The 12,907-nt window shown below is 43.3% G+C and overlaps 1 protein-coding gene across 1 annotated transcript in view; it reads right to left on the bottom strand.

Annotated features, from left to right (window-relative positions):
- Nucleotides 1-1,613: 1,613 nt before the first annotated feature.
- LOC138452714 (zinc finger protein 850-like) overlaps nucleotides 1,614-12,907 on the bottom strand; it is a 354,959-nt gene continuing 343,665 nt past the window's right edge. Inside the window, exon 3 of the mRNA XM_069605063.1 lies at nucleotides 1,614-5,230. Within this exon, the coding sequence (XP_069461164.1) occupies nucleotides 3,356-5,230 (1,875 nt within the window). The 3' untranslated portion in view covers nucleotides 1,614-3,355. The remainder of the gene's footprint in view (nucleotides 5,231-12,907) is intronic.

Raw genomic sequence — 12,907 nt, 5'->3', positions numbered from 1 at the left:
CGAACGAGAAGTCAGTCAAGAGAGACAATACTAGCGTAAATGCTTTGAGCGAGACACCAGAGAGAAACCAGAAATAGATAAAAGAGGAACCTAAGCCAAGGCTGGTCTGGACATGGAGGGAGAGGGGACAAGAACAGAGAACGATTGGTAATGTAGACAGCTGGAAACAAAAAGACTAGGTGTGACTGGAAAAGCAAAGGCAAAGGTTGAAGGATGAGATCAAATATACAGCGTGAAAATAAATGGAGCTTGGGAATGTAGGAAGGATGGTCCTAGGCTACATGAGCAGACAAGGATGGATTGGCAGTTCTTCAAGAAGAAATCACTGCATTGAGGATGCAGGAATAGAGTTCAGGAAATCAAGAGCAAGACTGGAAACAATGCAGCCACTGAGGAGAAGAGTGTGTGTGTGTGTGTATAATTCACAGGAAATGCTAGACGGAAAAAAAGAATACAAGTAAACTTCAATTTCAGGAAGACAAAAACAAATAAAACAAAATAAACCTGCAAAGAAGAATGAGCCCATCGGGCAAAGTGGCACTGGTTGTGACCCATATGCGCCTTGTCAACCCCAGGTTACTGCAAGCATACCAGGCTGCTCATTGTAAGTGAGCCTTTCTATAGCAGAGGTCTGTGAGGAACCTTTAGTGGGTAGAGCAGTAGTTATATACAGTGGAAGAGTAAAGGATTCCACTTCTGATGCCCGTTATATCACTTATCCGTGAGAAATTAATTTCTAAATCCACATGACCTCTAAGAACATTGAACCCTACCAAAACTATGTTGTGCAATCGGATCCTGCAATAATGTCCTGCTCCCAACCTTAAAATATCTGTGAACATCTATTGTCTGCCCCAAAACACCAATTCTTTGACCCCCATCCCCCTCACCATCTCCAATCCCTCAGTTTCCCAACAATAATAGGTGTTCATCTGCAGAGATCAGACAGTGCTAAGCAGACTCTAGTGTAGTGCTCCCCAGGCGCAGAGCTCAGTTGAGGGCGAGAACTCATCAGAATGCCTCAGGATGTCTGTATTAATCACATCACCAGACCATAGAGGAAGGTTCGTGGCAAGGCCAGGATCTCTATGGAATCATACCCCTTTTTCTCTGCTACTCCAATGCCATCTAGTGGGCAGTTAAAAAAGAACAGCATCAAACATTCGCCAACAAAGGTTGAGTAACACATGAATAGTACATGGCCCACCTCAAAAGAAGGCCAGTGGGAGAACAGACTTTGCAAGCCCAGATAAGGTTTCAGGAGTTGCAATTAGTGCCCACAAGAGAGCCAATCTTTATGATTCTAAAAGGGTCAACAGCAAGGGAAAGCTGAATGAGTTTGTCAAGACACAGAGCGGTCCTTCAAATCGTGGCGGGAGCTGGTTCTGCCATCAACTCACTTCATATAATTGAGGGAAATACAAGCTTAAGGAAAATGTTTAATTCCATGTACTCTAGTGGAAAATGTTGTCGGACACATGTTTAACTCTAAAACCTGAAGGAAATAATCAATAGGAGCCATACATCTATCCAGATCACAAATTAATTTAAAAACAAAACATTAAAAGAGTAAAACAGTTCAATATGGGACCAGTGCACAAGAATAACTGGGATCCAAGAGGAAATGTCCTTTTTATTAGAAATGGTATACCTAAGACACAAAAAAGGAAAGTGAAATCAGGGTACTTTGGTTGGGACGGCAGGCAAGACATTTAAACAGAAATCAACAAGAGTGCCTAAATCAGTGAAGAAAATACATGAATGTAACTTACACAACTGAACATAAAAGAGTTCAAAATCACACCCATTCAACAATAAAACTAACATATGGAGGAATACCCAATTAATGAAAACAGGTGATGCAGGACTTGGATTTCATCTGAGCACAGTGAATATTTCTATTCAATTGACAGTTCCTGCAATTAACACAAAAAGGTACTTTGTCATAGAAATGTACACATGATACAATGAAAAACCTTTGACATATTCAGCTTGCTCATCACACTCAACAAAGTTCTTCTAAAAAAGTGTTTAAACAGTGTCCTTTGCACCCTCTCTTCTTTAATGTGTACCCATATAAGACAATCCCAGGCCAGGGAACTGTCTGCTAATCTCATGTGGCCCAGTAATGGGCAGCAATAGTGTTAGAGACTTTCATGATCCTGATAGGACTGGGCTAGAGATGAGGAATTTTCCACAAAAGGACAAAGGTTGCAGATTTAAGATCAAAGGAGTTCCATACAAAACACACTCGCCTGAGAAATTCAGAGCAGTTTATGTTTTTTTTATTGTGTTTATTAAGTACTTATAGTTTAATTTAACCTTTGCACTATAGAAACAAACACAGATAAAAGTAATTCAAGTTACACGAGTAACAACAAATCAATTCCTTAACAAATTCATAATATACCAATTGATAAAAAAAACACACATTAAAAACAATAATTTCATCAACATAATAACATTGTTGTCCTCACTTGCTAGAAAAATACACGTAGACAATAAAAGACCAAAACATTTCAAGTGAATGTTAAAGCAGTGTTGTACAGGCGCAGCATAAATGGAGTCCAGATTTGTGAGATTGCAAGGGTTCCAGGAAGCATATTGAAGTTGCATTATTTTACTCCTGTTTATGAAGTTGTGGGTATACAAATAAAGTTGCAACTAGTCATTCATGAACCGTGTTTTAATTGCCTTATAGTTCCTGTTCAGATCAGGCAGTCACAATTGAAGAACTCCAATGTGTCTGCTATTTTTTGGATGATTTATTGTTAATTATTTGGGGAATATTTGTCCATGGTTTAGCGCGTAAACGTGGTCAGTATGCAGTGCATCTGTAGAGATGGTGTAACAAGCTCTCTGATTTATTTTGTTCTAGAGTGCTTGTTAACCTCATGTTCTATGGCACCAAATACAACTACTTAAGTGAAAAATGTTTTCTTGGTACAAAACTATGACAGTGCTCCAAAGTAGCCGACGAGTCTATGTTCATTAATTCAACCACCATGTCTTTAAGAATTCCTCCCTTTTCCATTTGCCTTTGGCCCTCAGGCACTGTTTCATAGGATGGCTACTTGCAACAGATGCAGGGTCTACCATTCATAAAAATGCCAGGAGGGGTGAATTTCCAAAGACCAGTGCTTCTGTCAGTCATAACCAGCAATATTTGTGATAGGTTCTGTGCAATACAGTTGTTTAGCTGCCAATCAAAACTGAAGCGCTGAGGGGATGTGCCTTTACGGTTTTGGTCACTACTCATGAATCTCAATTATTATTTAAGTCTCACTGCACTAAAGTCTTTTAGAAGAGGTGAGTGCATCAGAATGTGTTCTCTGGTGGTTAACAGGTTGCATCTCTAGATTGAACCTTTTCCCGCAGTCAGTGCATTTACAAGGTTCTCTCCTGTATGCTTTCTCAGATGGTAAGTAAGAGCTCTCTTCTGACTGTATTTTTTACCGCAGTCAAGGCACTGATGAGGTTTCTCACCAGTATGTGTACTCTGATGGTCAATGAGACTGCTCTTCTGACTGTATCTTTTCCCGCAGTCAGGGCACTGGTGAGGCGTCTCACCTGTATGTGTTCTCTGATGGACAATGAGACTGCACTTATGACTGAACCTTCTTCCACATTCAGAACATTGATAAGGTTTCTCACCTGTGTGTGTTCTCAGATGCTTAGTAAGATCTCCCTTCTGACTGAAACTTTTCCCACATTCAGAGCATTGATGAGATTTTTCTCCTGTATGTGTTCTCAGGTGCTTACTGAGATCTCCCTTCTGACTGAAACGTTTTCCACATTCAGAGCACTGATGTGATTTCTCACCTGTATGTGTTCTCAGGTGACGAATAAGAGGTCCCTTTGCTTTGAACCCTTTCCCACATTCAGTGCACTCATAGGGCTTCTCACCTGTATGTGTTCTTAGGTGGTAAATAAGACTTTTCTTCTGACTGTATCTTTTTCCGCAGTCAGTGCACTGATGGGGTTTCTCACCTGTATGGGTTCTCTGATGGTCAATAAGACTGCTCTTCTGACTGTATCTTTTCCCGCAGTCAGTGCACTGATGAGGTTTCTCACCTGTATGTGTTCTCTGATGGTCAATAAGACTGCTTTTATGACCGTATGCGTTTCCACATTCAGGGCACTTAAAAGGTTTCTCGCCTGTATGTGTCCTCAAGTGCTGAACAAGACCTTCCTTCCGATTGTACTTTTTCCCACATTCAGTGCACTCATAAGGTTTCTCGCCTGTATGTATTCTCAGGTGCTTAATGAGAGAACCCTTCTGACTGAAACTTTTCCCACACTCACTGCACTGAGATTTCTCCCCTGTATGTGTTCTCAAGTGACGAATTAGAAGTCCCTTTGCATTGAAAAATGTCCCACATTCAGTGCACTCATAAGGTTTCTCACCTGTATGTATTCTCAGGTGTTTAATGAGAGATCCCTTCACACTGAAGCTTTTCCCACATTCGCTGCATGGATGAGATTTCTCACCTGTATGTGTTATCAGGTGGCGATTAAGTGATCCCTTTGCATTGAAACCTTTCCCGCATTCAGTGCAGATATGAGGTTTCACACCTGTATGCGTTCTCTGGTGGCAAACAAGACTGCTCTTCTGAATGAATCTTTTCCCGCAGTCAGTGCACAGATGAGGTTTCTCGCCTGTATGTTTTCTCAGGTGGGAAATAAGACACTCCTTTCTTATGAAGCCATTCCCACATTCGGTACACTGATAAGGTTTCTCACCTGTATGTGTTCTCAGGTGATACATAAGACTACTCTTTTGATTGTACCTTTTCCCACAGACTGTGCACTGATGTAGTTTCTCCTTTGTATGTGTTGCCAGGTGGATAATAAGATTACTCCTCTGACTGAATCTCTTCCCACAGTCAGTGCACTGATGAGGTTTCTCACATGTATGTGTTCTCAGGTGGTACTTAAGATATATCTTCTGACCAAAGCTTTTCGCACATTCTGTGCAGTGATAAGGTTTCTCACCTGTATGTGTTCTCTGGTGGTCAATAAGATGTCTCCGATAACTGTACCGTTTCCCACATTCAGGGCACTGATGGGGCTTTTCACCTGTATGTATGTCTTGATGAATAACAAGAGGTTCCTTCCCATTGAACATGTTCCCACATTCAGTGCACAGATGAGGTTTCACACCTGTATGTGTTCTCTGTTGGTAAATAAGAACACCCTTCAGACTAACTTTATCTGCAACCAGGGCACAAATGAGGTTTCACGTCTGTACATCAGCTCAGGTGGCAAAAAACACTGATTCCTACTGAAGGTTTCTGCACACTCAGTGCATGGACACTAATTGCCAATTTGCGTTCACAGGGGATTAACAAACTCTTTACGTAAAATACCTGTATATTCACACACCCACTATATTGAATATGTTCAATCATGAACAATAAGCTATTTTTACACAACTTAATACACTATTATTATGATGAGAGAACCATTGTACATATGTATTTGTATATAAGTGATAGGATTCTTGAAGTTACCATGCAGGTGTTTGGGAGAAAGCCCTTAAGTATTCAATAGGCTTCTCCAATCCCAAGTCCTTATTACTTTGAAAATCCAATGAGTTCCTTGACTTGCATCCTTCCGAGATGTGTAGATACACTATCAGTGAAGCTTTGAACTGTTTTAGTCGATCAGGTAAATTAACAGAATCGTTGTTGCATTTTCCTGGGCATCAATTGCCTACAGAATTAAAAGGAGATTCACATTATTACCAATAGATGTTCAAAATCACAGGCATAACATTTAACAGGCAGACTGGTTCTCAGTACTAGCGTTGTGGTCTAGTAAATTGTTATCATGTGCTTACTGTTAGGAATTTGAAGTCCCATCCATCCAGGACAAGTATCTCAATGAGTGGTAGAGAACGCCCCAATGATAAAACATAATACAACAGTGACGGATCAGATGTGACAGTCAGCTGAAATACTGTGTTTTGTTCATAGTTAGACACTACTTTTAGGACCCAAGATTATGCTACAAAATAAACTATTATTGTTTATTGTGTCATGTTTTAAAATAAAACGTTTCACAAATTTCTAATAAAACAATTCATACATTAACAGTTTCATAATAAATCACAAAACAGATATACATTCTTACAATTACACTCCATAAAGCATTCCCAATAAAATCAATAACACCCACCTCTATTCACCATAATATAACATTTCTCACACACAATAAAATCACTGGTTTATGCTAATGACTTCTTTTGAAAGAGAAGGGATGTCTCCCAATAGTACAGAGATCTCATCTAAAAATGCAATCACAACAATTTTAGGGATAAAGGTTTTGTGCTCAATCATCTCCATACATTCTCAGTAAATACAATATCCATATATGAATAAAACAACGTTCTGTACCAAAATCCCACCTTTTAAAAATAAAATGCTGGATGGTTTCAATAATCTGCAGGTTCTTCTACGATACTCCATCCCAAACACGAGCCCAGTACTTCCAAAGTTGGGAGGCGTTTTAACCTAAAATCTAACAGACTAGATCTAAAAGACAAAGATGTAGATTTCACCACATTGGGAAGTCATGTCAATGGTGGGTGGGGTCCAACTAGTGTATTTGCATATCCCTTACACAGTTTTAACACACTCATCTTCCCAATGATTCAATATGATCCCAAAGCTTTAATTTTTTCCACACAGTAGCGCAAAGAAAACAAAGTGCAGGAGGGCCTAGTGAGGTTCAGCTCATCATCATCCTGGAGAAATGGGCTCCCAGGACACCGGTAAGTCTTCTTTAAAGGATTTGTTTTCTTAAAGTAAAAAAGGTATTCCTGACAGTGCAACGACTAACAGAAAGGTTGCAGTATTTATATCCAGTGGACTGGAACCGAGCGGGGATTCCACGTCTCCATTGAGACTTCATTTGGGGAAAGAAGGGCAAGAAGCAGCAAATTCTGTTTAAAACAGAACATTATATGATAACCTGTTTATGCACAACAGTTGCAGCAAAACACAACATGTTTGTTTATAGCAGTTGTATCCAGTGTATGTTATTGATTAACCATAGTGATTATTGATAGTTATTAAGGACGACAAAAGAGGTTTATTTCTCTTGTACATTAAGGAAAGATGTATGGTAGGTGTGTACAATAAATATCCAATATTAATTAAAAGAATAAAAACGTTGTACTACCTGGTGAACAGAATGGGGCAAGATAAGTGGTGACTACCATTCTTCAGCCTACAGATTTACGTCATTCTTTACTGCTATTAATAAGCCACTATTGGCGGCTTTTTCATTTATTTGCTTTTTTTCAGCAGTTACGAAGCCATCAAAGGAGACGGACATAACCATGTTTTTTTTGCAGAAGGACAATTTTACAATCCTTTAATCTGTCAACATTTGAGGATTCATGTTTTATGTTGTAATATATTCATAGAGCACACGGTTTCTATCAATTTCAAATCGCAGGATAGTTTAAGGAAATAATTTGTTGGCACGGAAGATACTGTGGCTGCAGCCAATGAGTATACAGTCCCTGTTGGCTTGCGTACAGCACTCCCCCAACTTGATCCTACGCAGGACCTTCAGATACCATCCTCTGCCAATCCCTTGTCCAATTCTTTCACAAAGCCTGGCCAACACCTTGTTCCCAAGTGCCTCTCTGGGTTCTGACTCCGTTGGTGGCAATATGTTGGTGATAATAATGTTTCTTGGATCTAGAACAAGCTCTCTTTGTGACTTATCTGCAATATGTGGCATCCCAGTTTTCCCGAGTCGATCCAATCTAAGAGGACTGGGTTTAGGTTTGGTGCAGACTCCAGTAACAGCAGAAAAGGAGGCTGGGCCCAGATCGGTATCCACCAGAACCAGCCCCTTCGGAGCTGACCTGTCTGAACCATCAACAGTGGATGCTGACATAGAAGCGTCAGAGGATTGTAACACATCTCCCACTGTTGGCGCCTGGGTGATTTTCAACACACCTAACTTAGTCTGGCTATTTGTATCCTCAACCACAGGAGGAACAAATTCCTGCTGCAAGGTTTGACAGCCCATATTCACCATAGAATATGGTCCAAGAAATCTTTTGAAGAAGTTATCCACCATGGCAGGACGTACCAGTGTGGCAACTGGCCAGTGACTCCAGCCATAAACAAAAATCATAGGAGTTTCGACATTGGAGGAGCTCCAAGGATATTCTTTCCTTTGCTAGCTGCCATTGGATGGAGGAACGCTGGTCCATCTTGCCAGGGTGTTCACCATTACAACTCAGAATTTCCCCAGACGAGGTAGTGATTTCCTCCCTTAAATCAGAACATAATTTGGGGGAAATGAAAGAACAATAGACCAGACGACTCAGCACCACCACAAGCGTCAGTTATAGGGTTGTGCAGTAAGGGACCCGAATCACCTATTTTGGCAACATCTCCCAGCCCAGCAGGGGATTCTGAGGTTACTCCACCATTGTCGGTCACAGAAGAGCATGATTGAGAGCCATGGGGGCAGTCCTCACTACAGCTGCTTGGTTCCTCCGAAGGGAGGGAATCCCATGCAGGGTGCCATGTCTAGATCAATGCTTCTCTTGTGGATCTTAACAGTCCTCACTACAGCTGCTTGGTTCCTCCGAGGGGAGGGAGTCCCACGCAGGGTGCCATATCTAGATCAATGCTTCTCTTGTGGATATTAACAGTCCTCACTACAGCTGCTTGGTTCCTATGAGGGGAGGTAATCTCACGCACGGTGCCATGTCTAGATCAATGCTTCTCTTGTGGATATTAACAGTCCTCACTAGAGCTGCTTGGTTCCTCAGAGGGGAGTGAATCCAACGCAGGGTGCCATGTCTAGATCAATGCTTCTCTTGTGGAAATTAACAGTCCTCTCTACAGCTGCTTGGTTCCTATGAGGGGAGGTAATCTCACACACGGTGCCATGTCTAGATCGATGCTTCTCTTGTGGATATTAACAGTCCTCGCTGCAGCTGCTTGGTTCCTAGGAGGGGAGGTAATCTCATGCATGGTGCTATGTTTAGATCAATGATTCTATTGTGAATATTAACAGTCCTCACTAGAGCTGCTTGGTTCCTCTGAGGGGAGGGAATCCCACGCAGGGTGCCATGTCTAGATCAATGCTTCCCTTTGGGGAGGGAATCCCACGCAGGGTGCCATGTCTAGATCAATGCTTCCCTTGTGGATATTAACAGTCCTCACTACAGCTGCTTGGTTCCTCTGAGGGGAGGGAATCCCACGCAGGGTGCCATGTCTAGATCAATGCTTCTCTTGTGGATATTAACAGTCCTCACTACAGCTGCTTGGTTCCTCTGAGGGGAGGGAATCCCACGCAGGGTGCCATGTCTAGATCAATGCTTCTCCTGTGGATGTTAACAGTCCTCATGGTTCCTCTGAGGGGAGGGAATCCCACGCAGGGTGCCATGTCTAGATCAATGCTTCTCTTGTGGATATTAAGTCCTCACTAGAGCTGCTTGGCTCCTCTGAGGGGAGGAAGTTCCACGCAGGGTGCCATGTCTAGATCAATGCTTCTCTTGTGGATATTAACAGTCCTCACTACAGCTGCTTGGTTCCGCTGAGGGGAGGGAATCCCACGCAGGGTGCCATGTCTAGATCAATGCTTCTCTTGTGGATATTAACAGTCCTCACTACAGCTGCTTGGTTCCTCCGAGGGGAGGGAATCCCACGCAGGGTGCCATGTCTAGATCAATGCTTCTCTTGTGGATATTAACAGTCCTCACTACAGCTGCTTGGTTCCTCTGAGGGGAGGGATTCCCACGCAGGGTGCCATGTCTAGATCAATGCTTCTCTTGTGGATGTTAACAGTCCTCACTAAAGCTGCTTGGTTCCTCTGAGGGGAGGGAATCCCACGCAGGGTGTCATGTCTAGATCAATGCTTCTCTTGTGGATGTTAATAGTCCTCACTTCAGCTGCTTGGTTCCTCCGAGGGGACGGAATCTCACACAGGGTGCCATGTCTAGATCAATGCTTCGCTTGTGGATATTAACAGTCCTCACTAGAGCTGCTTGGTTCCTCCGAGGGGAGGAATCCCACGCAGGGTGCCATGTCTAGATCAATGCTTCTCTTGTGGATATTAACAGTCCTCACTAGAGCTGCTTGGCTCCTCTGAGGGGAGGAAGTTCCACGCAGGGTGCCATGTCTAGATCAATGCTTCTCTTGTGGATATTAACAGTCCTCACTAGAGCTGCTTGGCTCCTCTGAGGGGAGGAAGTTCCACGCAGGCTGCCATGTCTAGATCAATGCTTCGCTTGTGGATATTAACAGTCCTCACTACAGCTGCTTGGTTCCTCCGAGGGGAGGGAATCCCACGCAGGGTGCCATGTCTAGATCAATGCTTCTCCTGTGGATGTTAACAGTCCTCATGGTTCCTCTGAGGGGAGGGAATCCCACGCAGGGTGCCATGTCTAGATCAATGCTTCTCTTGTGGATATTAACAGTCCTCACTAGAGCTGCTTGGCTCCTCTGAGGGGAGGAAGTTCCACGCGGGGTGCCATGTCTAGATCAATGCTTCTCTTGTGGATATTAACAGTCCTCACTACAGCTGCTTGGTTCCTCCGAGGGGAGGGAATCCCACGCAGGGTGCCATGTCTAGATCAATGCTTCTCCTGTGGATGTTAACAGTCCTCATGGTTCCTCCGAGGGGAGGGAATCCCACGCAGGGTGCCATGTCTAGATCAATGCTTCTCTTGTGGATATTAACAGTCCTCACTACAGCTGCTTGGTTCCTCTGAGGGGAGGGAATCTCACGCAGGGTGCCATGTCTAGATCAAACACCTCAGGAAAGAGGAAGGAGAAATGAAGAAGAGAACAAATTCAAAATCCAAATCTAAACTTCACCCCCATTTTAGGGTCTTCACACTCCCTCCCCCCCCCAACAACAGCATACCAAGCTGTCGTCTACTAGGATAACAATAAGCAGACCCATCGGGCCCCCAGCGATGGAGAAGTGGGCTCACTATACAAATGCAGAAGTAATAGCGCCAGACTTCCAGCCGGCCTCCACGTCCCCCCCCGGCGACAGCAATACTACCTGGCATGGCCCCACTGGCCCTCAACAGAGCAATTAAGCAACACCAAGCCACCACGGGGCAAGCAGGAACAGCAGCATACGCCGCAGGGAGAGAACCCCAGCCGGGGACTGATTAGCGGAAAGGCTGTATGGAACTGTGGAATGCAAGCAGAGCTTTCACAGGATCGACCAACCAGCCTTCAAGCCACACCCACAGAGCTGCTTCAGACAGCTTTCATGCTAAACAACATGACGCTAAAAAGCAAGAGTGAGGCAAGCAAGAGTGAGGAACTACAAAGGATAGGTTTTCAGCAACCGCTGAAACTTATAATGCTCTTCAATGTTGGGTTTGTGGAATAGAATTCCACAGCTGAGCCGCAGCCATTGAGAAAGAACAGCGTCCAATCGCTGAGACGAGCATCAGCTAAGCGAAGCATCCGAGCCGGAATATACAGATGAAATGTTGCCTGCAAATATTCTGCTCCAGAGCCATAGGCCTCGCGGTCGACCAAACAGAGTGCTTTAAATTGAACACACATTACCACAGGAAGCCAGTGAAGAAGGCCAAGCACCAGAGAAATTGGACAGCACCTAGGCGTGGAGGTGGCACTCTCGCTGCAGAATCTGCAACATTTCTATGTGCTGTGATAAACGGGTTGCGCCAAGAGTAAGGTGTTACAATAATCCATCACAAGAGAGGATGGCACTGTAGCTTTATATTGAGACGGAAGATGGAGAAGGATCGTACGCACGATTTTTAGCTGAAAATACCCTTTCTGACCGATTGCACCCATCTGGAGTTCAGCAGATAGAGATACTGAGATTTTTACTCCAAGGTCTGTCACAGAGGAAACGAGATGTAAGAGGACCCAGATCAGATGGCCAGCTATAGGTCCCACCAGCAGCACCTCAGTTTTCTGTGTTTAGGTCAAGCCAGTTATTAGACATCCATTATCCCACGTATTCAAGACACCCTCAAAATCTGGTGGCTGTGTCAGGAAAAGACAGATTTAGATCGACCATTATCTGGGACTTAGCAGCTTAAGAATAACAGTTCATAAAATATTTAAACCACCTGGTATTCCAACAACAGAGAGACACTATTTTATCCTTAAAAACACGGTCTCCACCCAAAATCGGAATGAATGTTAGGTAACCAACTCCACTCTTTTTCTGAATGTGTAGGTTCATTCTGAGAGAAAACATGTCTCCAACCGGATGCATCTACTTCACAGAAAACTTTAAAAGCTCCCCGTTTAACTCTTGTCTAATTTGAGAGGATCAACCACTTCCCCCCATTTCATCACACAACCCTCTTTTGGGAACAACTATATCGTACCCTCTCACTAAAACCTCTTGTGCCCCCAAAACCATACCCCAAAGAAATTCTGAGTAGGAATGCACCCTACAGTCATTGGACAAATCATCCTCATTAATTTCAAACCACTTCAAATGAGCCAAGGTGATAACAGACGAGGGAATGTCTTTTAGAATGTATAATAATCTTGCTCTATTCATAGGTAGAGCCACTTTGTCATGATAGACGATATAAGTTAATAATCAGCAAGTTAACTCGCTCAAGTGAACCAAACCAGCTTGCCCCCCGAAACCGATTGGCTACGGCATTTTCACTTGATCTCTGCTCAACTTGTAGGGCACCATTTACCTTCTTGAAAGTCAACAACGTATTTAAACACTTTGAGATAGCTAAATGTGACTGTGAATCCCTCCATCAATACCTCTGACACCTGGACTACGCAACAATACCATTGTGTGAGATGTCACCAAAAATCACCTTATATCTTTGTACTTCTTTTCCTCTCAACCACCAATTTTTGTTTCCCCCAACTTAGCAGGTGAGCCATTCCTGCACCCCCAG

Source organism: Ambystoma mexicanum, chromosome 4p (genome assembly GCF_040938575.1).
Source record: "Ambystoma mexicanum isolate Mex_15411 chromosome 4p, UKY_AmexF1_1, whole genome shotgun sequence".
Classification (NCBI taxonomy): domain Eukaryota; kingdom Metazoa; phylum Chordata; class Amphibia; order Caudata; family Ambystomatidae; genus Ambystoma; species Ambystoma mexicanum.
The sequence above is the reverse complement of the archived record's forward strand: the minus strand, read 5'-3'. Positions and strand labels throughout refer to the sequence as shown.